This window comes from Taudactylus pleione, unplaced genomic scaffold (assembly GCF_031769625.1).
Source record: "Taudactylus pleione unplaced genomic scaffold, aTauple2 ptg000093l, whole genome shotgun sequence".
Taxonomy (NCBI): Eukaryota; Metazoa; Chordata; class Amphibia; order Anura; family Myobatrachidae; genus Taudactylus; species Taudactylus pleione.
The window spans coordinates 20,749,090-20,776,125 of record NW_028284495.1 but is presented as its reverse complement, the minus strand read 5'-3'; the positions used below and the strand labels follow the sequence as shown (position 1 = coordinate 20,776,125).

Genomic DNA, 27,036 nt, shown 5'->3' with positions numbered 1-27,036 from the left:
TTTTTCTGTCTTTGTGAAATGTGTGGGCTGTAGCCGCACCTGCATCCTTAAAGCAGCAGCGACAAGCGTGCGTCTGTCTGTTAAAGGGTGGTGACACCCTCAAAGTGTGCTACACAAACAATTAAAATATTGTTCTTTTTTTTTCTGTCTTTGTGAATTGTGTGGGCTGTAGCCGCACTTGCATCCTCAAAGCAGCAGCGACAAGCGTGCGTCTGTCTGTTAAAGGGTGTTGTAACTCTCAAAGTGCTCCAAAAAATCAAAAACATTTTTTTAATGTGTTTGTGACTTGTGTGCGATGTAGCCACACTTGCATCCTCAAAGCAGCAGCGACAAGCGTGCGTCTGTCTGTTAAAGGGTGGTGACACCCTCAAAGTGTGCTACACAAACAATAAAAATATTCTTCTTCTTTTTTCTGTCTTTGTGAATTGTGTGGGCTGTAGCCGCACCTGCATCCTTAAAGCAGCAGCGACAAGCGTGCGTCTGTCTGTTAAAGGGTGGTGTAACTCACGAAGTGCTCCAAAAAATAAAAAACTATTTTTTTAATGTGTTTGTGACTTGTGTGCGATGTAGCCGCACTTGCATCCTCAAAGCAGCAGCGACAAGCGTGCGTCTGTCTGTTAAAGGGTGGTGACACCCTCAAAGTGTGCTACACAAACAATAAAAATATTCTTCTTTTTTCTGTCTTTGTGAATTGTGTGGGCTGTAGCCGCACCTGCATCCTTAAAGCAGCAGCGACAAGCGTGCGTCTGTCTGTTAAAGGGTGGTGACACCCTCAAAGTGTGCTACACAAACAATTAAAATATTGTTCTTTTTTCTGTCTTTGTGAATTGTGTGGGCTGTAGCCGCACCTGCATCCTTAAAGCAGCTGCGACAAGCGTGCGTCTGTCTGTTAAAGGGTGGTGACACCCTCAAAGTGTGCTACACAAACAATTAAAATATTGTTCTTTTTTTTTCGGTCTTTGTGAAATGTGTGGGCTGTAGCCGCACCTGCATCCTTAAAGCAGCAGCGACAAGCGTGCGTCTGTCTGTTAAAGGGTGGTGACACCCTCAAAGTGTGCTACACAAAGAATAAAAATATTCTTCTTCTTTTTTCTGTCTTTGTGAATTGTGTGGGCTGTAGCCGCACTTGCATCCTCAAAGCAGCAGCGACAAGCGTGCGTCTGTCTGTTAGAGGGTGGTGTAACCCTCAAAGTGTGCTCCACAAACAATAAAAATATTCTTTTTTTTTTTCTGTCTTTGTGAATTGTGTGGGCTGTAGCCGCACTTGAATCCTCAAAGCAGCAGCGACAAGCGTGCGTCTGTCTGTTAAAGGATTACATCGGTGACAGCATCCAAGTAGGCATGTCAGACAGTCCGTACCTGTACTGGCAGGAAAAAGAAGCAATTTGGAGGTCCCTGTACAAACTGGCTCTATTTTACCTGAGTTGCCCCCCCTCCAGTGTGTACTCCGAAAGAGTGTTTAGTGCAGCCGGGAACCTTGTTAGCGAAAGGCGTAGGAGGTTGCTTCCACAAAATGTGGAGAAGATGATGTTCATAAAATGAATGATCAACTCTTCCAGGGAGACCAGCCTCCAGAACGTACAGAGGGACCTGTGGTTCCAGCAGGGACGAATTAATACTCTGTGAGGATGAGGATGTACATAACACTGAAGAGGGTGAGGAATCTGTGGATGAGGAGGATGAGGACGACTTCTTGCCTCCGTAGAGCCAGTTTGTGCAGGGACAGATTAATTGCCAGCTTGTTTTGTGGGGGCCCAAACGAACCAATCATTTCAGCCACAGTTGTGTGGCAGACCCTGGCGCTGAAATGATTGCTTTGTTAAAGTGTGCATGTCCTGTTTATACAACATAAGGGTGGGTGGGAGGGCCCAAGGACAATTCCATCTTGCACCTCTTTTTTTTCTTTGCATTATGTACAGTTTGGGGCCTAGTTTTTCAATGCCATCCTGTCTGCCACTGCAGTTTCACGCCTAGATGGGTCACGTGTTTGTGCCGCCCACTCGTGTCGCTTAGCATAGTCATCCAGCTACCTCGGTGCAACCTTTTGGACATAAAAACACTATTGTGAGGTGTGAGGTATTCAGAATAGACTGGAAATGAGTGGAAATTAAGGTTATTGAGGTTAATAATAGCATAGGAGCAGAAAAACCTACAAATTCTGTGATTTTAGCTGTTTTTATGCTTTTTTTCAAAAAAATACAGATCCAAAACACAAAACCCAGAACCCAAAACACGGAAGGGTGGTTTTGGCAAAACCAATCCAGATCCAAAACACGAAGAAAGATCCAGATCCAAAACCAAAACACGAAAAGTGGCCGGTGCACACCCCTAGTATAGATGTATGTATTAACACAATCATCTCTACATGTCCAGAATGGATCGGGTACTCGTTTTTTTATTTTGCCAAAACCTGTGGAGCCTACAGGAGAAGGGGTGTATTGGATTTTTTTCCACAGGTAAACCCGTGGAAATTCTACTGGAGAAGGGGACGTGAACATCTGTTAGAAGGTAAGTACAGTATGTGTGAGTGTATTAGGTATGTAATAAACTTTTAAATTCTGTACTGACTATTTTTTTTTTTTTAACAGTGGGGGTACAGGTGCCAGCGCATGCAAAAGGGCAGGCATGCTGGCACCTGTAGTTCTACTGTAAAAAAACAATAGTATCAACTAATTTTCCAACTATTACCCCTGCACCCTCCAGCCAGGGGTGCAGGGAAGAGGCCTGGGCTTCAGAGTAAGCCTGGGCTGGGGTGCTCGGGAGAGGGGGGACCTCTTTACTGGGGGAGGGGAAAGTCCCTACCTCCCCTGAGATCCCTGGCTTGTGCTGACTAGCTTGGGGAGACTCGGTGAAAGGGTCCCCTGGCTGTGGCATTACACCCTGGCTAGATTTGAGTCCAGTGCTGGTTTTAACACCATGCATTTTCTTTCCCTATTTTTAAAACCGGAACCGGCTCTGAGAGACCAGTGCTGTTTCCTAAAATACAGGGGAACCCTACACGTTCTTTCCCCCATATTTTTAGAACCACGACTGACTCAGGAGCCCGACGCTGGTTATGCTTTTTTTTGGGGGGGAGGGCACCCATTTTTTTTTTTTAAATAACTTTTTAGACACACACACGCAACCTGAACGTATCTCACTGATATGTGCAGGCTGCTTGTTTGGGAGGGAAACACAGGCAGTAAACACGGGGATTTAACACGGGTACTGACAAACACGGATGCTTGGAAAATACCCACATTTACTAAAAACCAAAAATACTACCCAATCTGATTCGGGTTCCTACCAGTGCTTAAAAATGGACAGACACGGGTCAGACACGATTCTTGGTAAATTTACCCCGGTCTCTCCCGTGTCTGTCTGCCCCTCCCCTGTAGACTGTAAGCTGTCATGAGCAGGGCCCTCTTCCCTCATGTGCTTTCCTTCTTTTCACTTATACCATTACCTCCTCCCCACTGTCTACAACGACACCTTTCCCTTAGGCAATGTTGTATACTGTAAGTGACTTAGTTCTTGTTTTGTATATTCTGTCTATATACCTTGTAAAGCGCTGCGGACACCTTGTGGCGCCATATAAATAAACGACAATAATAATACTATAGATGATGCTGGAGACGTCTACTGTAGGATGACTCAATTTTCCTTGCTGCAGATTGGGTTTGTTTCAGACATGGGAACTTTTCATTATTAAGCACCATAAATATTAGTGCTAATTAGGGAACGGCTTTTGCCACTAAACTGGCTGGTTCTCTGTAACATATTACCATAAATAGCAGCATTTCAGAATGTATGTAAATTATTTTATTGGAGCGTCCAGTGTTACACCTCTGTCTGCACAAGACAAGACTAAGCAACACATGTCATGCCAACATGGGTCATGTAGTTTCATGACAGCTACAGGGTGTCTAACAACATATGTAAAATGCTGCAGCCCTTAGGATTAGGACACAAACAATAATGAATTCCATTATTTTGCATAGTGCAGATAATAACCTTTAATGTAATTTAATCCAGCTGCTGTTTTTCGTAATCATGGGCACTTTTTGCAAATAGAATAGAAAAGATTTACATTCACAATTATATGGTTATTTATTTTGCTGTGACAAGTCAAGATGGCTGATAAGGGGTGTTTTTTTTCTTCTTTCTTTTTGTACACACAGGCCATTGCCAGCTTGTTTAATCCCAATATATCTGAAGCAAAGGTTATAAGTAACATAAATATGAACTTCGCAAAGTGTTAACCAGAATTATATACCTTTTAAATCATTTGGATAATTTCCTTTCATAAAGATAACGATGCACACAAAATGTTATAAGTAAAATGTTTTATATTCTTCCAATCAATCTTCATAAAATCAATGCTTGTTAAAATACAATATAGACGATACAAAGATGAGAGAGAGAGAAAGAGAGAGAGAAAACGTGAGAGAGAAAATATGGCTGCTGTATGAGATTGTATGGTGGTTGTTGTGACCCTTTGTCCTATTGTTCAAACCGCATGGTTTCTGATCACAAACTCCATTTTGGACAAAAACTGTTGTTTGAACAAATTGTTTAGATCAAACATTTAACAAACTTGTCTGACGAACATTTTCATCTGTTTTCTGGCATTTAGGAGCAAATTGCTGATCATCAGTTAAGGTGCATACACACACAAGGATTTTTTGAACGATTATCGTTAAACAATATCGTTTAACGATAATCATTTGAAAAAATCGTTCACTTTCTGAGTCAAACGATGAACGATTATCGTTCATGCGCGTTCACGTTTGTAGTTTGTAATTTGTAGTTCAGTCAGACTTGTCAACTGAACGATTTTCAGTAAGTTAATATGCAAAAATCGTTCGTAGTTCTAAAAAATCGTTCATTACATTTAGTAAATGAACAACTTTAGTAAACGATTTTAGTAAATTTTTTCAAGGGAAAAAATCGTTTACTAAAATCGTTCATTAACTAAATCGTTGTGTGTGTATGTAGCTTTACTGCCATACGTTACCAGATTTTCATTCCAACCAATCAACTAGTTGGATGGTTGGACAGAAAAGCATTACGTGTGTATGCAGCTTTAGGGATAATCCCTATTTCAAGGTAAAAATGTCCGGAATTGGTTCAGAATCACTTGGAAGCCTTCCTTAATGACTAATTAGGCAAAAATACATTTTAATTAGCTTAATTTGGCCAATAATGACATGTCATCATTAGGGGTGAAAAAGTGCAAAGTGCAGTAAAATTAGTAACGTAACTGATGTGGAACAGGTATATGGGGGTGCTATATAAATGGGACAGGTGTTTTTAAGATTGCAGGTGGGTGTTAGAGACGTATTTTGATGGGGTTTTTTTAAATTAATTTAAAGCAGTAAGAATGTTCACATGAATGCCACATTGCAACTTTAGTAACTGGATTTGCGCAAAAACGGGAGCGTACATAGACACTATAAGCAAAATTTGCATGCGAAACGTACAATAAATGATCACAGCTAATGAAATCCCCCCCAATATTTGAATGAAGTTTTAGGAAAGATTAGAAAGCAATGCAGCATTGAAGTAGAAGTTAGATATATAGCTAGTTAAGAAAATATACAACAGTTCTATGTGTCCCGTTTTAAAGTTGCATAGTATTGTTTTCTGTTACACAACAACTTGTTACTGTAAGACTATACATTGTGGCGATTTGTTTCCTTACTTGCGAAAAGATTTTCAACATGTCGAATTTCCCCAAACCACTGACGGATCGCCGATCATCGCTGGCCGCAGACCGGCTAATCGGATCGGCAGAACAGGGAATCTGGGCTGTAGATGTAAGACCCGCATAAGTCAAGACACACTCTAGCTGTGAAATAGACAGGCCATAGAGGCAATCCATGTGGATCATGCACACTTGTGGGGCCAAATTGGACATAGCTGTGGCCACTTAGCAATATGCGGTCGATTCAGAGTTTGGGGCAAAACAAAAAAAGCACAAATTTGCACCTTTGCAAAACTATGTTGCACGGTAGTTGGGGCTGATTTAAAATGTGTCGAGAGATTTAGAGCTGGGAGGGGTGTGTCCAAGATGAACTAAGTAGTTACCCTTTTTTGCTGTAAACCCAACTCCAAATAAACCGCTATAGGTATATTTTTAAAAGATTTATTGTTGTATGCCACCTTGATAAGATAGCATGGTCTTTGCAATGCACTTATGTATGGTTCATTTAATATAAAACATTGCTGTTTGCCGAGATCCAGAATACGGAATGCAGGAACCCTACAGCGTAGTCAGCTATTTTGTGGAATAATGCCATGTAACTTTTACAATTAAACGATTCCCAGTGAAGGTTTATTATCTGAAATATTTTGGGTGCTTTATTTTACACAAGTAGTTTATGAGAATCATGTACTGAAAACATTTTCCACAACTGCATCATGGGATTTTCTGCTGCTGAGCATTTAGTAGTGCCTAGTCTTGTACTCATTGTTTACTGTAGGATTACGAAAGGTTTGGTAATTATATGCGTGAACACGTGACATCACCTCAGAAGCACTCGGCTCTGCCGCTGCCTGTGAAGAATGCAGGAGTCACATAAGGACACCCAGTGCACTGACTGGTTCTGTACTGTAGCTCACTTTACAAGAACCAAGAAGTGATTTGACAATTAGTTTTTAGCTTGTAGGGTACAACACGCCTATTCAAAACAGTTTCTTACATGCTGATTATTTAACAACAGATTATGTGAGCGGAACACTATATTCACACATTTATATGTTAGCGGTTATAGAGAAAAAAAAAAGAATTGATATGATAAATCTTACAACTGGAAAATGCAAATCTGTAAAAAGCTCTTCCCATTAATGAGTAGATATGTATAACATTACATGTACATAGCGCTATTTTTCAACAGGAACCTCTCATTACCAAGACGTAATGTCCTAGGCCAAAATGTATTTTCCATAAGATAAGTTTTGTGTTAAAGTCCCTTTTGAGTGCCTTCTTTTCTAAATACTATATATTTGTATGTATAATATATACATATAATTGTTTTTCTATAGCTTCCCCTCCAGTAGCTCCACCCACAGTTCCTGAACCTAATATTTCCAGAAAAGTAGCCCTGCATGTACATATAATATTAAAACCACCTGCCTGATATTGTGGGAGTTCCTCCCTCATGTCCCCAAAACTGCTCTGACTTGTCGAGGCATGGACTCCACGAGACCTCTGAAGGTGCCCTGTGGTATCTAGCAGCAAGACAATAGAAGAGAATTTTTAAGTATTGTAAGTTGCGAGATGGGGCCTCCATGGCTCGGACTTATTTTTCCAGCACATCCCACAGACGATCAGACTGAGATCTGGGTAATGGAAAAACCCAGTCAACCCCTTGAACATTTTGTCATGTTCCTCAAAATCTTCCTGAACAATTTTTGCAGTGGGGCAAGGTGCATTATCCACTGCCATCAGGGAATACCGTTGCCATGTAGGGGTGTACTCGGTCTTCAACAATGTTTAGATACGTGCTACATGTCAAAGTAACATTCACATGAATGCCAGGTATCCCAGCAGAACACTGCCCAGAGCATCACACTGCCTCTGCCGGCTTGTCTTCTTCCCAAAGTGCATCCTGGCATCATCTCTTCCTCAGGTAAACGACACACACGCACCCGGACATCCACATGATGTAAAAGAAAAGGTGATTTACCAGACCAGTCCACCTTCTTCCATTGCTCAGGTCTGACGCTCATTTGCCCATTGAAGGTGTTTTCCATAGTGGACTCTGTGGCGTTTTCAGCGTAGGCATTCTGTCTGTAGATGCTCTGTGTGTTCTGACACCATGCTAACATAGCCAGCATTCACTTTTTCAGCAATTTGTGCTACAATAGCTCTTCTGTGAGATTGAACCAGATGGGATAGCCTTCACTTCCCATGCACATCAATGAGCCTGTAGTCGGTTCACCAGTTGTCTTCCTTGGACCACTTTTGGTAGGTACAAACCACTGCATACCAGGAACACCCCACAAGACATGCCGTTTTAGAGATGTTCTGAACCAGTCATCTAGCCATTACAATTTGGCCCTTGTCAAAGTCACACAGATACTTATGTATACACACACACACACTGTACAAGTCAAATTGTACTGCCCATGTGACCAACATATTATACTACTATGTATATTCCATGACTGCAAAAGTGTTACATTGCATTCTATTGCTGACACTTTTAAGGTCAATTACTGGGAACCAGACCAAGTCCTATACATACATAAAATATGTACACACATCCGTCTGAGTACACACTATGGCCGGGATGTACCAAGAGCAAAAAAAGTGGCCAAAACTTGGACCTGGTGGGTAATGCCACCTTTAGATGGCATTACCGGTCTTCTTTTAGCATTTTCCTCAGTGATCCAATCGGCACATTCTCAGCACCCCCGGTGGCGCGTGCGCCCATAATGTACATGTGCTGAGGGACTTCTGTGTCATAAACCCGGAAGTCCCTCTATCTGAGGACAGCTCTCATCAGGAGAGATGTTCTTTGCGATTAGAATCACAATTCTAGGTACATACCAGCGGTATTAATGCCGGTATGTACCTGATAAGTGGTGGAATGTACACCATCGCTCATGTGATGCTTAGTATATCCAGCCCTATGTGATGTATCGTATAATATATTGTTCAGAAGCGACTCAGAACAATTAACATATACATCGTATAGAGTGTACGCCCCAACCGTCGTTCAGCGCACATAAGATGGGATGATACAATGAACGACGCGGTGCTGTTACATGCAGCATAATCGTACACCGGATTGTGCAGTGTGTTCGGCGCGCTTTGTGTATGAGTACATCACCCCGTCGCTGGACAGCACCATCGCATGGTGTGTATCCAGCTTTAATCCTAAAGTGTATGCAAAATTCACTACAATTGTATTGGCCAATGCAGTGGATGTCCAAACAGATAAGAAAAACTGTTTAAGTACAGAGGCTTTGACAACAATTCTGTTTAATAGCATTGATCTAACCTGCTTAATATTTCCCTGTATATTCCCTAGTCTGGTAGGATATAAAATAATCTAGAATTATGGAAAAAAAACACGTAAGTGGAACATCATTGGTGTGCAGGGTAGGTGGAGAGGTTGTATGTCCAACATTACGGAGAGCTAACTATATAGTTCAGTGAAATATAACAGCATCTTTAATCATACTAGAGTTGGAAATCTCTAATCATCCTCACTAATAAGTGAAATGATTGGAGAAAAACTGTACACTGGGGGAAACTAAATGAAAACATGTTCTACAAAACATACTAAAACAACGGATAGGCTCTTGTGTACATCAGAAATGTTTACTTAGTTGCAACCAACAACACATTTCAAAACATAGATGAAGTTACTTACTAAACTATAAACTCTCCCTATGGAGAAGGTCTGCAAAGCAATTAGAACAGTAATCTCCTGCGTTAAACCTCTTTCTTATTTTACCTAAAAATGGTGTTGCATCTAAACTTTGACATTTGGTTTGTTTTCATCCTGGAATGTGGAATGAACTTGTGCAGAAGATTGGCCTCTTCCTAATTTTACAGATTAACCCTTATTTCTTTGCCATTCTGTGCCTTTAGCTGTAACCTAGACCAGATAGATTTTATAAAACACAAGCCATTGTCTGATGGATTTGTAATTGGTCCAATAAAATCAGAATGAGCATACCTCACACATGAAATTATACTCTCACAATGTGTTACTACAAGTGTCTTATTACTGGGATTACTTGATAGATACGCAATATTTTTAGGTTTGTGATTCTTCATGCTGAACTCCAAAGTGTAAAGAACTGGAGAGCACACATCTGTATCTCTCTGTACAGTTTAATGTTATTAGAGCACACATCTCATCTGTCACCAGCTAATGGCTTTCGGTCATCTCCAGACTGTTAAGCCAGCAGTGAAGAGGCTTCGTTTTCAAACAAGGAGTTTTTATAATGATATGAATAACTCTGTATACTAGATCAAGTCCTTATTTATGTGGGGCGATGCTCTCGGAGTCACTTTCCTAGGGGTAAAACTTTGGGAAGTACAAGATTAAAAACCTCATTCCCATCTGCAAAGATTCTGCATTCCCTCCAGACGTGCGACAGAGCCACTCTGGGTGGGAAGGGGGGGCTGGAGGGAGAGGACGTGACTCTCCACTCTGCCACAAGGCACGATAGCATAGCTGACATTTTGCTTTGGCAGTGTGCAATTGAAGGTGCAGGTCCCTAAATAGACAGTCAGACGTTGTTAATACAAACAACTTTAAAGGCTTAACTGTTATTACTCTTGACATCTGACTTAAAGTTATCAAGTCAGTATTCTCTTTGTCACTGCTGCACATATACTGATGTCTGGGATTCACAGAGAAACGATATTCATAATTGCCAATGGCCGCTAAGTTCTATGGGCAGTGTACAGTTTTGTCCCCAGAAATATAAATCCCTTTCTTGTTTTATAGGAAAGTCCACTATGGCAACTGTATCCAAGCTTCTGAAGAGGACAAGTGGAGTAGTTACACATTGCAATCAAACAACTTCTGGCTGTCATTCTATAAAATAATAGTTAGAAGACGATTTGTTGCTATGGACAACTTATCCACCAGTCTCCTTTAGGAGGTTTTATACTTCCCCCTATTTGTACAAAATAGAACCAAAAGATCAATTTTCTGAATATAGCCACTTCCCATGTTCAGGCGTTTGATGTCTACACACTGTTAGAGAGTGTACCCAGCACTTACCTTTACGGCAGCGTATTCACCTTTGAGGAGCTGGGTGTCTGCATTCATCCCTACTGCTATGTCTAGTCCAGCTCTGCTGTTTTCACTGAGAATCATAAAATGATATTTTGGTTTCTGACATGGTGGGGGCTACTGCATACATCCACTCCCAGGGATGAACATGCAGCAGGTAATTGTTATATATGCATTATCAGAGGGAGAAAATGCCTATACAGAGAACTTTGATTATAAGAAAAAACAAAACAAAATGGACTTATTCTTTATGTGTATCAAATGCATAGTACCGTGATGCAGTCATAATATAGACACTACAATGTTGACAGTTATTAAGTCGACAATGAAAATGTCAGAATATGAAATGTCGACATTCTACAGGGACTGGAGGGTTTGGATGCGCAGAGCAGGGTTAGAGATAGGTTACCGGAGGGTAGGGTTAGGTACTAGTGAAAGGGTTATGGTTAGCCAGAAGTGCTGCAGGATGAGCCGGACGTCCTCATCAGCTGACCCTAGGACCCGGAAGACACCACAGAAGTCACCGGATCAGGTAAGTCACCACTGGAGCACCAGGAACGTTTTGTCGACATTCTAATAATTTCAACATTTGATCAGTATCGACATGATAAAAGCTGATGTGGTCAATACTGTATGTCGACTTTATGACCATGTCGACATTATGAATGTCAACAAAATATACTACACCTCATAGTACCATCTGTCTGGTGGTGTACACGATTATGGGAGGATGAACCATTATGGGCAGTAACATATCTATAATAGAACACGGTGTACGGTGGACACGGGCACTAAGTGATGAGGGCACCATGTCACCCTCCTTGCACCATGGAAGATCTGACCAGGCAGATACTGGTTGCCATATTTGCAAAGATGTTAGAGTCTTTGCTCTCTTTTTTTGCAACCTGAAGGGGAGGCGGCACAAGCAAAAAACTTGCAAATGGGCCCCCTCATTGATTAAAATGTGGCTTGGGGTAATTTCATCGGCCATTTTGCAGTAAAGCAAATTGTCACAGAAAAGTTCACATTTTATTTGTCCACACGTGAAAAGTGAGTTGTGCTATATTTGTTGAGATTTATTGGCTCTAACCAACAATACAATAAAATTGTCATGGATCAGACTCTGGGTGCCAACAGTAGGCATTCAAGTCACCTAGAAAATTCCAGTAAAGGCGCATATCCACTACACGATAAAAATGAATGATTACGACATCGTCATCGTTCATTAAACGTGCAGTGAATATGCCGGCAATGATGCGCGCTCCCGCTGGTCGTTGTTGGCATCTGTCATCGCCTGAACATGCAGGCCAACCTGCCGATATTGACAAGTTGGGCATGTTCAGGGATGAGGGAAGGTGCCTGCACTGAACGACATAATGTACAGTGCGGGCACAATATCCACTACACAGTATGAACAACGATTATGATGTTGTAATCGTACAGTCGTTCTACATTCGTGTAGTGGATATGCACCTTAAGTTTAAATCCCTACCATAACCTGGTTAGTATGAATTAGCAGCCGTTGGATACTATTGTATATTTCTATTGTCAACTCTCTTTCAGATTAAATGTGCAACTTCAACATTGCACCTCATCCATGTCTACAATGAGAGTCCTTGATTGACTATAACTTTTCTTGATAGAGACAAACTTCTTAGGGGCAGACAAATATTTTAAAGGATCATTTTTTATATTTGTATTGACTGTTTTTGTTGCTCCAAGACAGGAAGGCTTTTCATTTGTTATCTAAGCTGTAGGGCTCTATGTCCACCTTTGGCATGTAGAGAGAGAGAAAAAAATCAATGATGTATCAGCAGCCAGGATGTATTCTGCAAATTCAGGTTGCAGAAGTTTAACTACAGCTACATTAACCAGTATAAACAATCTCAACCCATGGATAGAATGTACCATTACATAACGTATTTCACATGTTTACACACACTTACAATTAACCACTTCAGTGCTAAGGACGAGTCTGACTAGATTTTCAGTGTGCACATTAAAAATTATTTTCTCCAAAATAGCACCTCCTGGACTGGGGGTACCTTTATTTGAATGAGAGGAGTCCTCTCTTCCAATCTGTGTGCCTACCTTACAATTTATTGCTAATGAACGCAGACAAGAAATACTACACTTTTGAAAACATAAAGAAGTCCATACAATGGGGGGCACTATATTGCCCAATGCAGGCCTGTATGCAATTGGGGGGCACCCATCTAATAATAATTGCCTAGTGATCAACAGACAATGACACCCAACACTATAGGAAACATGTAGATTTCCAGAAATGCACAAATCTCCCCTTTCTTGTGTAAAAAAGGGGGTCCCCTCATTTAAATGCGGTATGCTTTTTTAGTTTGCAAAATTGTATGCCTTGTTTAGCTACCATGTCATTCCTAACACATTGTAAGCTTAAATAAAAAATGGGAAAAACTACCAAAGAAAGAAAAATGCCTTATAATTTTAATTTTAGTATAAAAATCTATTTGTAGAATCAAGCACTTAAGGCAGTGGTTCCCAAATTGGGTTGGTGGTCCAGTACCAAATAATAGATTTTTAGTTAGTGAGACAGGCAAAACCACTGCTAATGGCTGCCTATCAAAAACTTTCTGGACAAAAATGAGCGCAGCCCTCCCAACCACCACATAACTGAACTTAGGGGTGACATATAAGCAAAATTAACAATTTTATTTTTGAAGAATTTCTCAATACGAAACTTTTGGCCCATGGGTGCTGTGGAAAAAATGCTGATACCGTAGGACGCCGTGATTCAAAAAACTTTGAGAACCACTAACTTAAGGTGTATTAAGATTTATGTAAATTAGTATATGAAGTGAGATTGGGTGCATACCAGAGTGAAACTATTCATTTGCATTTCATATACTAATTTACATAAATACCCAAATACTAAACTATTAGGAGCATGTTCTTTTTCACTTCTACAGACTGACTACACCAGGTTAACCCCTTGGTTTCCTAAACAGCTGCCACCTTATTGTTTCAGGGAGTTTGTTGTAGCATAAGCCCATTTTGTTTGTTCACATGTATTTACATTTCTTAAATCCGGTCATTGAGCACATTACTGCAGTGGCGTAACTAGGGCAGGGCCGTCGGGGCTCGTGTCCTGGGCACCGTGGGACATGCCTGCCCTAGTCATTCAATGTAGTGCAGACCGCAGTGAGTATGGTCCACACTACACAGTTACACACACACATCGCCGCCGGCGCTGTGTGTGTTTCAGCAGCCAATGATAGTCAGACAGACTCTCATTGGCTGCAGCGCCCACTGCCAGATCCTGGCTGGAGCTCACTCATGAGTTCCGCCTTCCAGCTCCTGCAGTGGGCGATGGGAGAGACGTCATGACATCTCTCCCATAGTACTGAGAGGGAGGATGGAGGAGCAGACAGCGCGGGCGTGGCAGGAGCGGGGATTCAGGTAAGTTAGTGTCAGTATTTTCTGTCTGTCTGTGACAACATAGGGGGGTCCACTACTAGCTGGGGGCACTGCATGGGGAGACCACTAGTGGCCGTGAGCACTGTATAAGGGGGACCACTACTGGCCGGGGGCACTGCATAGGGGGGACCACTACTGACTGGGGGCACTGTATAAGAGGCACTGCATAGGGGGGACCGCTACTGGCCAGGGGCACTGCATAGGTGGGAGAGGGCACTGTATAAGGGGCCATGCATAGGGGGGCCCACTACTGGCTGGGGCACCGCATAGGGGAGACCACTACTGGCCGGGGGCACTGTATACGGGGCACTGCATAAGGGGGACCACTACTGTCCAGGGGCACTGCATAGGGGGGACCACTACTGGCTGTAAGCACTGTATAAGAGGCACTGCATAAGGAGGACCACTACTGGCCAGGGGCACTGCATAGGGGAGACCACTACTGGCCAGGGGCACTGCATAGGGGGGACCACTACTGGCTGTAAGCACTGCATAAGAGGCACTGCATAAGGAGGACCACTACTGGCCAGGGGCACTGCATAGGGGGGACCACTACTGGCCAGGGGCACTGCATAGGGGGGACCACTACTGGCTGTAAGCACTGTATAAGAGGCACTGCATAAGGAGGACCACTACTGGCCAAGGGCACTACATAGGGGGGACCACTACTGGCCGGGGGCACTGTATAAGGGACCATGCATAGGGGGGGACCACTACTGGCTGGGGGCACTGTGTGTGTTTCAGCAGCCAATGAGAGTCAGACAGACTCTCATTGGCTGCAGCGCCCACTGCCAGATCCGGGCTGGAGCTCACTCATGAGTTCCGCCTTCCAGCTCCTGCAGTGGGCGATGGGAGAGACGTCATGACATCTCTCCCATAGTACTGAGAGGGAGGACGGAGGAGCAGACAGCGACGGGCGTGGCAGGAGCGGGGATTCAGGTAAGTTATTGTCAGTATTTTCTGTCTGTCTGTGACAACATAGGGGGGTCCACTACTGGCTGGGGGCACTGCATGGGCAGACCACTAGTGGCCGTGAGCACTGTATAAGGGGGACCACTACTGGCCGGGGGCACTGCATAGGGGGGGACCACTACTGACTGGGGGCGCTGTATAAGAGGCACTGCATAGGGGGGACCGCTACTGGCCAGGGGCACTGCATAGGTGGGAGGGGGCACTGTATAAGGGGCCATGCATAGGGGGGCCCACTACTGGCTGGGGCACCGCATAGGGGAGACCACTACTGGCCCGGGGCACTGTATACGGGGCACAGCATAAGGGGGACCACTACTGGCCAGGGGCACTGCATAGGGGGGACCACTACTGGCTGTAAGCACTGTATAAGAGGCACTGCATAAGGAGGACCACTACTGGCCAGGGGCACTGCATAGGGGAGACCACTACTGGCTGTAAGCACTGTATAAGAGGCACTGCATAAGGAGGACCACTACTGGCCAGGGGCACTGCATAGGGGGGACCACTACTGGCTGTAAGCACTGCATAAGAGGCACTGCATAAGGAGGACCACTACTGGCCAGGGGCACTGCATAGGGGGGACCACTACTGGCCAGGGGCACTGCATAGGGGGGACCACTATTGGCCGGGGGCACTGTATAAGAGGCACTGCATAAGGAGGACCACTACTGGCCAGGGGCACTGCATAGGGGGGACCACTACTGGCCAGAGGCACTGCATAGGGGGGACCACTACTGGCCGGGGGCACTGTATAAGGGACCCTGCATAGGGGGGACCACTAGTGGCTGGGGGCACTGTATAAGGGGCACTGCATAGGGGGGACCACTATTGGCCGGGGGCACTGTATAAGGGTGCACAACTGGGGGCACTGTATAAAGGGCACTGCTACTGGGGGCATTACATAAGGGGCAATACTACTCGGGGCATTAAGGTGCATATGTAATGGAAAGGGATGTTCCCAGAGTGACGAGAAAGGGGTGTGTGTCATGTTGATGTTGATTGGCTCCATTTTTCATATTACCCTGGGCTCCAAATACCATAGTTACGCCACTGCATTACTGTCATCTGGACTAGCACCATTCTGGAAGTGGGGGTATAACATAGTTGCCGGCCTTTGGGCTGCCCCCTAGGTCAGCCCTGCAGGGTGGCACTAGGGGCATGATGCAAATGCATCATTTTGCCCCCCTCCCCATACAATGCTGTGATCATTGACATTGTGAAGCGGGGGGCGTGGCCATGATGACGTGTCATCGCTGCAGCTGGCTGGCAACCTGCCTCCAGGAGACTTGCCCACTCTTCTTGGTGTCTGAAAATATATTTATTTATATTATATATACATATACACTCACACACAAAACCAGTGGTGGAAATCCAGCTGCACAGAGGCTAAAGTTTTATACACTGCCTGTATGTTGCCCTGGGCGTAGAGCAATTGAATAGGTTACTGTATGTTTTTTTTACAAATTCACATAAGGTGCCAGCATTACCTAGCAATTGCACTATGACACAAGTCAAACAAAGTAAATCATATGTCCTATAGCCCCAAGAGACATTACATAAACACAGGACTGATATAAATGGGTCACCATTATATGCTAAACATTAAAGCTGTTGCTATGTACAAGCAAATAGATCATTCATAAAGACAGACTCACCCCAAAGACAAAACACGTTGCAAAACTGTTATAAACAGATTCTTGCACTAAAATAATTGCTTGAATACTAAATACAGCTGATGGTGTCTGTAATCCAGATAGGTCCAAAACCGAAAAAGAAAAGAAAGGAAATATTCGCTGCTTTTTGTCGATAATGACCCACACACTAGTAGGGTTCTCTTAAATCAATGCAAAGAATACTGTTAAACAATTCTATAAACTGCAAATGCAATTTAGTATATTTTGGGTGTCATACTCCAAATGCAAAAAAAAAATAATGTTTTGCTCATTTTGGGTAGATGCTCCTTGTTGGAAAGAGTAAGCAGACTAATGTTTAAACAAGATATATATTCCTGTGGCTAATGCTGAAAAAGTGCGAAAACAGGTTCAGCATAGGTGCGAATAAACCCACAGCAGCAAAGGGGTTAAGAATGCAAACACAAGGAATGTTAAAAAGCTCTGTGGAGACAGCACAGAATGTATTATATTTGACAACAGAATATATCCCTATACAGTATTTGAGGGAGGAGGTGAATAGGCAAAACACCCCTAAATAAAAATAAAAAAAATCCTGAATGTTGAAGTATTTGCTACATCTACTGGAAAACATGAATTGCAATTAAAATCATATCTAGAAAACATGACCTACTCTCCATGCTCTTTTGTAGTCTTACCTGGACTCTGGGTATTTTGTTAGGGTTGCCAAGCTGCTAGTGTACATGTGTCCACCAACATCAATGTGAACAGGTGCATTGGACTTCGTAAGCTGTGCTGGGGTGGGAATGCCTTGATTGTTCAGAGGTGAGGCAGGTGACCTGGTGATCAGAGGTCTTGACATGTTGGGTCTGGTGTCCTGAGAAAAAAAAAAAATAAGACGAATAAAAAATTAGATGAATCTGATGCAACTGGGCCTGTAAACTACAATGTACAAAGACAACCATAAATATACAGTTCACAGGAGATCCTTTACTCTGAACTCTCTACTCTGTAGGTACAGCACAGTGACCCCTTGCAGAGACTGGACCTTCCATAACAATTAGCTGGATGTGCAGAGGGATAGCTCTGGAGGAATAGATCAAGTAGTAACTATACACTCGCCATACTACAGCAAGCATGGCCTACAACAAAAGCGGTAATACTCCAAACTCATGGCTATCATTTCAGTATAAAGTACATCTTTCTAGAATACTGTAGGTATATTGCACACAGAGGCAGCAGAACTTTACCAATAAATACTGAAAAAAAGAATGTATTATATTTTAAACACAAACGTAGCTTAATGTCTAAAATGGTCTTGGTCATACTGCTAAGGGGGGAGAGGGTAGTCCCTCTAATACACGTGTTACTTTGTTTATCCTTCACATACTACAGAACACATATTAGTATTGTTATGTATACTGTGTGTGGAGCTGGGAGAAAGCTTTGTTCCAGGTATCAGACATTTCAGATATATTTCATACCGGGACACTCATGAATTACACAGGATCTGTGGCTGGCTGCCTTCAAGCCTGCAATGTACCTGGTTTTAAACAACCAAAGAACCTGTGTAATTCATGAGTGTCCCAGTTTAAAGGGATAATATGGTAAGCCTATACATTCTTGTCTATCTATCCATGGGGTACATTTATTAAGCAGCAGATTTTGGTGTGGTTTGGAACCCAGCGCACATTGCCGATGATTTAGCCTTACAAATCACTGGAAGGGGCCTCAATATACTCAGAAGGGCAGTGTGGGTTTTCTGCAGACCATGGAACTGTGGGGTCTATGTACTAAGCCTTGGAGAGATACAGGGGTCTATTCATCATCACTTAATTTCTACAAAAGTAGGTGAAAATTATGATTTTCACCTATTTTTGGGGAAATTAAGTGTCAGTGTTATTCATCAAACATGTAACGCAGGAGATATCACTGATATCTCCTGGATACAACTGTCCCTCAATAATTTTGAAAGTTCCCATACTATACTATGGGGATGTGGAAATTATGTAACTCATCAAGTTCCGAAAAAGCATTTTTTTCGGAACTTGACAGTGATACTTTACGCCACCTGGAGATGGCGAGGTTGGTGGGTGAGCAGACACGCAGGGGGGAAGGAGGTTCTCTTCTGCTGCGGCTCAGTCTCTCTTCGCAGCCTGTCTTCAAGCTGCACATGCAGCTGACCAGGTGCCGGAGAAAAAAGTCTCTCACTTCCGAAATACTGCTTTGTAGAAACAGCAGTCTAGGGCAGAAGGCATGATGAATGCCTCTTAAACTGTGATAAATGCAAAAATACTGAGCGCGATATGTAAAAAAATTATTAAAATAATAAAACATAAACTGTGTTTGAACTCGCAGCAGGTTCAAACAATCATAATTATCACATGTGATGATTATGTTTTGATGAATAGGCCCCATAAAGTAGATGGTGATAAAGCACCAACCAATCAGCTCCTGTCATTTTCAAACACAGTATGTAAAGTGACAATTAGGAGCAGATTGGTTAGTGCTTTATCTCCATCTACTTTATGGGGCTTATTCATCAAAACATAATCTTCTCCTCTATCCCTCACACTGCTCACCACATACTCCATAAGGAGGCCTTCCAGCAGTTCCCCAATCTCTGCCATATCGTAACAAGAACATTTGTGAGGGGGTCTGGGTTCTTTTATTATAGGGTTTCTGATGTGAACAATCTCAACTGTCAGAACCACCTCTTTTGTTTGGCAAGATTTCTGGTTGTTCCTGCAATTTGGGAAACCATAGCTTAATATATTCAGTCATTTGTATTCTTTATATGTAAAAATAAATTGGGATGGCAATTTGCAGCACTTAAAGATGGCCAATTGGCAGTAATTGATCAGTGGTTTTGCCTGTAATAAAACAAGTGGTTTGTATCTCATCCAAAAAAATTAAATCGCTGCTTGATACATTTCCCCTCGTGTGTGTGCTAAAGAAATGCTGGGAATATTAAATAGACAGAGGGATCCATAGTAATATACATATTCTGTTTACACTGATTAACAGTAAAAATGTGGAATCAGACTAAAATGAAAGGTTTTACATGCTCCACAGTTTAGATAAACTATTCTGACGTATATTATACAACTCATTCAATAGTTTAACCTATAGATTGTAAGCTTGCGAGCAGGGCCTTCCTACCTACTGTATATATCTGTTTGTTATTACCCAGTTTTGTTCTATTAATGTTTCCAAATGTAAAGTACAACAGACGATGTAATATTCCATAATATTACACGTAATATTACCTAATTAATGTATAACTGTTAATAAATAAATAATACTGAACAGAATTGAAAATACAACTCTTCACATAACATGTGCATAAAATGCACGCTAACCAGTTTTAAAGGCTTTTCCATGTGATTCATATAAAGGAGTTATAATGAAATAATATAAATATAATATGCAGAGGAAAAAGGGGAATTCAGTTGTTTTCTGTGCCACAGTTATTAATGGACACCCGACGGAGCAATTCAATTGTTCTGGGCGCCCATTCATTTTTGTACTTGTCGTGCCCAAATAGACTGGGTTGAGCCACATAAAACGGCTAAACAGGTCTAAAGTCAGTCAGTTTGATTTACCCACATTTGCTGGAGCAGGAATATCCCTAATGTCTGTACAATGAGGGGACCATGAGGAATGAGTTTGGGAAACCCTGTGTTACATTAAGTGGCCAAAAATAAGCAATCACAATCTGACCAATTTAGTCTTATTGGTATATAATCAGGGAGATTCATCACGCCTTGGTGAGAGATAAAGTTACCCAAAGCAACTAATCAGCTTCTAACTGCCAATTCATAGACTGTTCTAGATAAAGAAGCTCCTCTACTTTCTCTCTCTCCAAGGGCGGGATGTATCAAGCATTGCATTTTGAATGCGATACATCACGTCACTTACCGCATACCATACTTGCCAACTCTCCCTCATTGTCAGGGAGACTAACTGATATAGGGGCCCATTTATCAAAGATCATTTGAGGTAAATTCCCCGAAAACACCTGTTTTCGGGGGTTTACCTCAAATACTTAGTATCCCCTGAATGTATGAAGGAGGGACCGCAGCAGGTATCTCCGATACCTGCTGCGATCCCTCCATTGCCGCCGGCAGCCGCCTCCCCCATAGGTTTCTATGGGGGATGCAATGCTGCCAAATGTATCAATATCGGGAATGCTTCGCATTCCCGATATTGACCCCAGCAGCTAACGCCATCTGCAGATAGCGTTAGCCGCTGTGTCCTATGGGCACTTACCGCATTTGAGCCGGCGGAGGGATCTTCCAGATCCCTCCGCCGGCAATGGGCGCCGCTCATGTGCAGTCCGCGGGACTGCGCATGCGCAGCAGCCCGGAATGCGCTCCGGCCACATCGCAGGGACGGGCTCTTTTCGGAGCCCGTCTCCGTGCATGTGCCGGGTCATACATTCGGCCGGTATGATCGCATTTTGCAATGCGATCATGGGCGATACTGCATGCCCTGATTGCATTGCAAAATGCGATCCTTAATAAATGGGCCCCATAGCAGCAATCTCCCGGTCTCCCTGAAGAGTCTAGTAATCTCCCTGATTGCACCTTACCCCATTACGAAGCTGTTATATAAAAAAATATAAATAGAAATATATACATTCAAATGGGATCATTCGTATAATTTCCCTGCATTGGGTATAAGGTGCAATGATCCCTATGGCTACATGCATTTTCTAAAAAGTATCAGTGTGTTTTCATCAACAAATAGATCTTACTGACTACTTTTGGGCTTATTTACATGTGGATGTAAGTCAGTTTTATGACACAACCCATCAGATGTAGCAGTACACGTCCACTGTAACACGCGCTCATATGTGCTGCTTTCACAATCTCCCTGAAATGCTTTTTCAAAAGAAGGTAAGTATGCCGCATGCAATGCGGCGATTATTAATGCCGTATGCATGTACAATTGCGGGGGACCCTGTTAGTGATACTATTGGATCCCTCTCGAGGAATGCTGTGAAAAGAAGCCCTTTCGCGTCTATTAGGCAATCCCATCTATAGGTTTCCGAAGCTTGTTAAATATGGGGAGAACATCAAAAACCCATGAAAATGGCATTTTTCTGAGGTTTGACGGCATTTTAGCATTAGTACATCCCGTCCCAAGATGCGATACATCTACCTTAATATGAGAATGCTTTGGTATCTGTGTGCAGTCATGCAGGGGTAGAGCTTAGACGCAAGTAGTTTTCATTCACATACAGCAGAGGCACCCATGTTATGGGATGATTTGTTTGCTAGGGAACAGTGATATAACTGAGGCACTGTCTGTCTTATATTCCTCTGGTTCCTTGTGAATTTATAGATTACGTTCTCAGGGATATTAGTTAAAACAAGAGATATGGTAAGAACTTACCTTTGTTATCTCTGTTTCTACGAAGTCCATAGGGTCCACAGGGTTGACCTTGGGGTATAGGTTGGGAACCAAATCCGGGCACCACGCAGTTAAAGCTTTTAGCTCCCAGGATGCACTGGGTCCACTCTCCCTATAACCCCACCCCCAAGCCAGAGGCACCTCAGTTTGTAAGTAGCCAAAGGCCGGAGGAGGAGAGAAAAAGAGAGAGAAAACTGGAACACTCAATAACCATACTCACCGAAATGGGAGACGGAAAACCGGTGACCAGCCACACAGCCCATATGAAGCCAGGTGCGTCAGGGCGGGCGCCCTGTGGACCCTATGGACTTCGTAGAAACAGAGATAACAAAGGTAAGTTCTTACCATATCTCTTGTTTTCTACTTCAGGGTCCATAGGGGGTCCACAGGGTTGACCTCGGGGATGTCCCAAAGCAGTTCAACCAAGGGTGGGGACGCTCCTGTGCTGAGAGGAGAATCCGTCGCCAAAAAGGAAGCATCCTGAGAGGCAAAGGAAACCAATGCCTAGAACCTTAAAAAGGTGTGGACAGAAGACCACGTGGCCACCTAGTAAGGCAAAACAGCCGAGGCGCCACAGCGAGCCGCACACGAGGGTCACATGGCCCGAGAAAAAACAAGCATCAACAACAGGAAGGCCTACCCATGGGTAGGCCCCTGAGGAAGACCTACGAGGCCATCCAAGCCAACATTTGGTTATAGGCCGGCCATCCTTTCCTGTGAAAACCAGAAATCTCAGACCACCAATAAGGAGTCCGATTTCCGTAAGGAACCTGAACGGATCACATAAATCCAAAGAGGCCAGACCACAGTCAATGAGGCCACACCAGCCGAGAGGACTGGGGACAGAATGGCCGTACCATAAGTTCCAAAATAATATGGAACCTGAAAACCACTAAGAAGAAACACAGGGCGAGAGCAACTCCCACCCTGACATGATGCCCTCCAGAAGAGGGAGCCACATGAGAACGCTCCCAATTCAGACACTCTCCTGGTTGATATAAACACCCTGAGAGAAAGAGAGAGCCTAAGCAATAGACCATGTAATGGCTATCACAACCAGCGGTTCCATTGACTGTCCCCGGAGGTAACGAAGAACCACTACTTACTCCCAAGGAGTCCCTAGGGAGGACAAATGGAGGCATAATCAAGAAAACACTCCAAAGGATGAACTGGATACCAGAGTGAAGCAATTCCATATCTTAACCATACTGACAGTGTAGAGATCCGCACTGTCAGGAAGACCAGGCCAAGTGTGAAACCCAAGCCAGCCGGAAGGAATGCCAGAATATCTGGAAATCCTGGACACCGGAGGATTGTATCGACAGGTACAATACCATAAGATTTATGGCTGCCACAGTTTGTGGTAGGTCCCAGCAAAAGCTGATCCATGTGCTCTAATCATTCCAACGATGACAAAGCCAGGGAAGCCGTAAGACCACTGTAAGGACACAGTCAAAGACAAACGACCCAGGTCCAAGGCAAAACCAAGGACCCTGAGACAACAGGTCCGGGCAGTGAAGCATCAGGGATGGAGTATCGATGTAGAGACTCCGAAGATCCAAGTACCCCTGACATCTGGGGCAATCAGGAGCCACCAGCAGGAAAGCATCTCCGTCTCGATTGAAAACACTTCCAAAGACCTCGAAGAAGAAGGGAGACCGGAGAACACAGGTACACAAAGTGGAAGGACCACTTCACCGACAAAGAGTCGCTGAAGTTTGCTTCAGAATCCCCAGAGCTGAACTGTAACACCATAGTGTGATAAAGTCAGAAGGCCATGAGGGTCACCTCAGGGGGGCCCCCCCTGCTCACCAGGAGATGAAACCTCTCTTGGGGAAGAGACTAGTCCCCGGGATGCACGTCGTGACGGCTGAGGACTCCCGCTTCCCAATGGAGAGCTCCTGAAATGAACGCTGCCGAGATGGTCGGGAGGAGACCCTCGGACTATGTCCGAATATGTGACATACCTGTCATTGCCACCCAACGAACAGTGTTGCTAAAAAGGAAGCCACTGTCCTGACCCTGTCGGACTGAACCTTTTCAGGTTCACCGGGAAACAAGAGTTATGCCAGAGTAAGTTAATTGACAGGGTGGAATCGACAGACGTCCAACTGCACTGAAAAGGATTCGATCCAGACACTGTCCCTAGCAAAGAAAACCCTGGACGAGATGGCCATAGCCACCCGAACAGGGACCGACTTGCCTCCGGAGAGAGCATCATCGTTTGAACAGTTATCCGACAGAAAAAACTCATTCCATCTGGAGATGAGCCAATTATGGAAAGGCCTGGAATGGAACTGAGCCCATTCCACCATGCATCCCAGAGTGTAAAGACATCTGTCGACTGCGCAGACAACCATGTACTCCTAATGGAAGAGAGGAGATTCCGTCTTACGCCAGAAGAATTCTCAGATTCTGAGAATCCAGCAGGGATCCTAGATGAAGAATACCCAGAGAGGGATGCAGGGAGGACTTTTTCCCCGTTGATTAAACGTCTGCACCCTGAAGAAGCCACAGTCATCCTGACCTGGCCGTAAAGTACCCCGGTGATCCCGCTAAGAGCAGGAGGCCGTCCAGGTACAGGAGCATTGGGATATACTGAACAGAAGAACTGTCAGAAAATCCAAAACGCTGGTAAACCCCTGTGGGGCTGAGGACAGTCCCAACAGGCAGAGCCCGAAAAATTGTAAGTGTTGCTGTGATACAGCAAACCTCAGCCCATGCTGAGGAAAGGTCTCTGTAAGTACCCGTAGGCACACGTCCTGTATATCCAGTGATACCCTAAAGTCCCCAGGTTCCAAACATCGTATGATGGAGCATAGGGATTTCCTCCTGAGCCCAGGTAGCTTTAGGAACTGGTTCAGGGAATTGAGACAGAGAACAGGCCAAAGAGGACCATTCAGCCACCGCACCAGAAAGAAAACAGAACAACCAGTCCCTCACTGAGATAGTGGGGATGGCCCAATTAGCTCCGCTTACCGCAACAACTGCATAGCTTTCTGGATCTGTAAGGCCCTTGTAAAGAGGGCGTACCCTCCTACCCACGTAGCCGCGGCAACTTGACACTAATACCGGGCGAACTGAGAAAATCGGTATCTCCCAGTTGTAGGCCTGTCCCGTCAGACTGAAGAGATATCCGTAGGTTCAGAAGCAGGATCGGCTGGCAGTCCAGGCCTGCTCGGTACTGGATATGTCGGCCCTTGTAGATGCCGACAGTCTACGAAGAAACAGACCTTTAGGCTGACCCAGAGGACAAAAAAGACTTAACAGACTTAGTCTGAGGCCTTGTAGTGGGCATAGCTGAAAGCGGTAAACTTGTCGTTAGTAATACTGCCAATGTTACTACAATCTTGTCAAGGTCAGGACCAAACAATATCAACCCTAAAGATGGTATCTGCACCTCTGCATTCCCAGAGCGCAGCCATAGGGTATTACGGAGGATACAGTCGCAGCCGGAACTCTGAAAGTTAGGAGACTGGTATCCAATATAGGCATTTCCACCTATGACAACAGCATATATTACGTGAGCGACCAAATACATTTGAACCCCCGACGTGTTGGAGGGGAAAAAACGTTACAAATGCATCAACCCAATATGCAATAGTATTAACCAACCATGCTATAGCCATGGTAGGATGGGTAACAACTCCTGAAAGCAAGTATACTGATTTCAGGCAGAGTTACCACCTACGGATCCGAAGAATCCGACCACGCAGGAATGGGAGGCGTAGTAACGTCTGTAATCAGACGAGTAACACGCCCATCCCCCCCAGGAGGGGCTCGTGATGACCCTCAGGGAATTTGGGACAGGAGGCCAAACACTGTTGTAACACCTCCTATCTGGCAACAGCCAGAGTCCCGCTATGCGATCCACCCGCTAGTCAGCAACAGGTAACCCGAAGGCACGCAATACTGAGGGTGTATGATACAGGTGCAGGTCAACATTCACTCTAACCAGAATGGACCTGCTACCAGCCCTAAAGCAGGGATAATAATACCTGAAATAGGCTTCCCCCCGTGTAAGAGGGAAAGAGCCCCGAACAGTACCCAGTTCACGGCAGAGCCAACTGGGAAGTAACCACAGGGCGTCAACCACGCCAATTAGCGTTTCGTAGAAAACGACATCCACCCAGGGTGGCTGTTGTGGTAATCCCTGCAAGGGGAATGACAGACTATTGTGGCACCAGGGGGAATTCATATACTGCGAAAAACCCCTGCAGGGAGCGGTAGTCTGTGTCACAGGGGAAGAGTGCAAGAAGCTGCGAGATACCCTGAGATGAAAAGGGCAGTATGGTGAAGTAACCCCAAGTGAGGTACAACAATGGGGCCCGCCCGGCGATCCGCAATTGAGAGGATCCCGAGAAAACAAACCGCCCAAGGGGGTCGTGAAAGAGGCCGGCACCAGATGACGCCACATACAGAACCCTTTATGAGTCAAATCCTCCGCACTAACACCTGCAGCACATGACTTGCAGGATAGTAAAAATGGGTGCAGTATAACGCTCTATCTCCTGGTCAGACATATCTGACCAATCTTGGCGGAAATATTAAGCAGCACTATACTGGTCCTGACTGATGCCAAAAATTAGCTGCAGGGACCCATTTTCAGCGTATGCAACACACAGTTCCATCTAAAATATGGCAACGTGCAACACGCAACAGTATGTGACAAACCACGCAAATATTAACAAGTATATAAATGTGAGGTCTCAGAACCACCCTAAGTACAGCTGTATTAGGGCAGATAAAGAAAAGGGATAGATATACACTGACAGGTGAGAGAATAAAGTACAGTCAGCACTAGCATAAGTCACATA

The 27,036-nt window shown here is 44.1% G+C and overlaps 1 protein-coding gene across 3 annotated transcripts in view; it reads right to left on the bottom strand.

The window, feature by feature from the left end:
- Nucleotides 1-27,036, bottom strand: part of KCTD1 (potassium channel tetramerization domain containing 1) — a 140,318-nt gene that overhangs the window by 18,207 nt on the left and 95,075 nt on the right. For all 3 annotated transcript variants that reach the window (XM_088469585.1, XM_088469584.1, XM_088469583.1), the window contains one exon: nucleotides 17,500-17,678. In XM_088469585.1, the coding sequence (XP_088325711.1) occupies nucleotides 17,500-17,678 (179 nt within the window). The remainder of the gene's footprint in view (nucleotides 1-17,499; nucleotides 17,679-27,036) is intronic.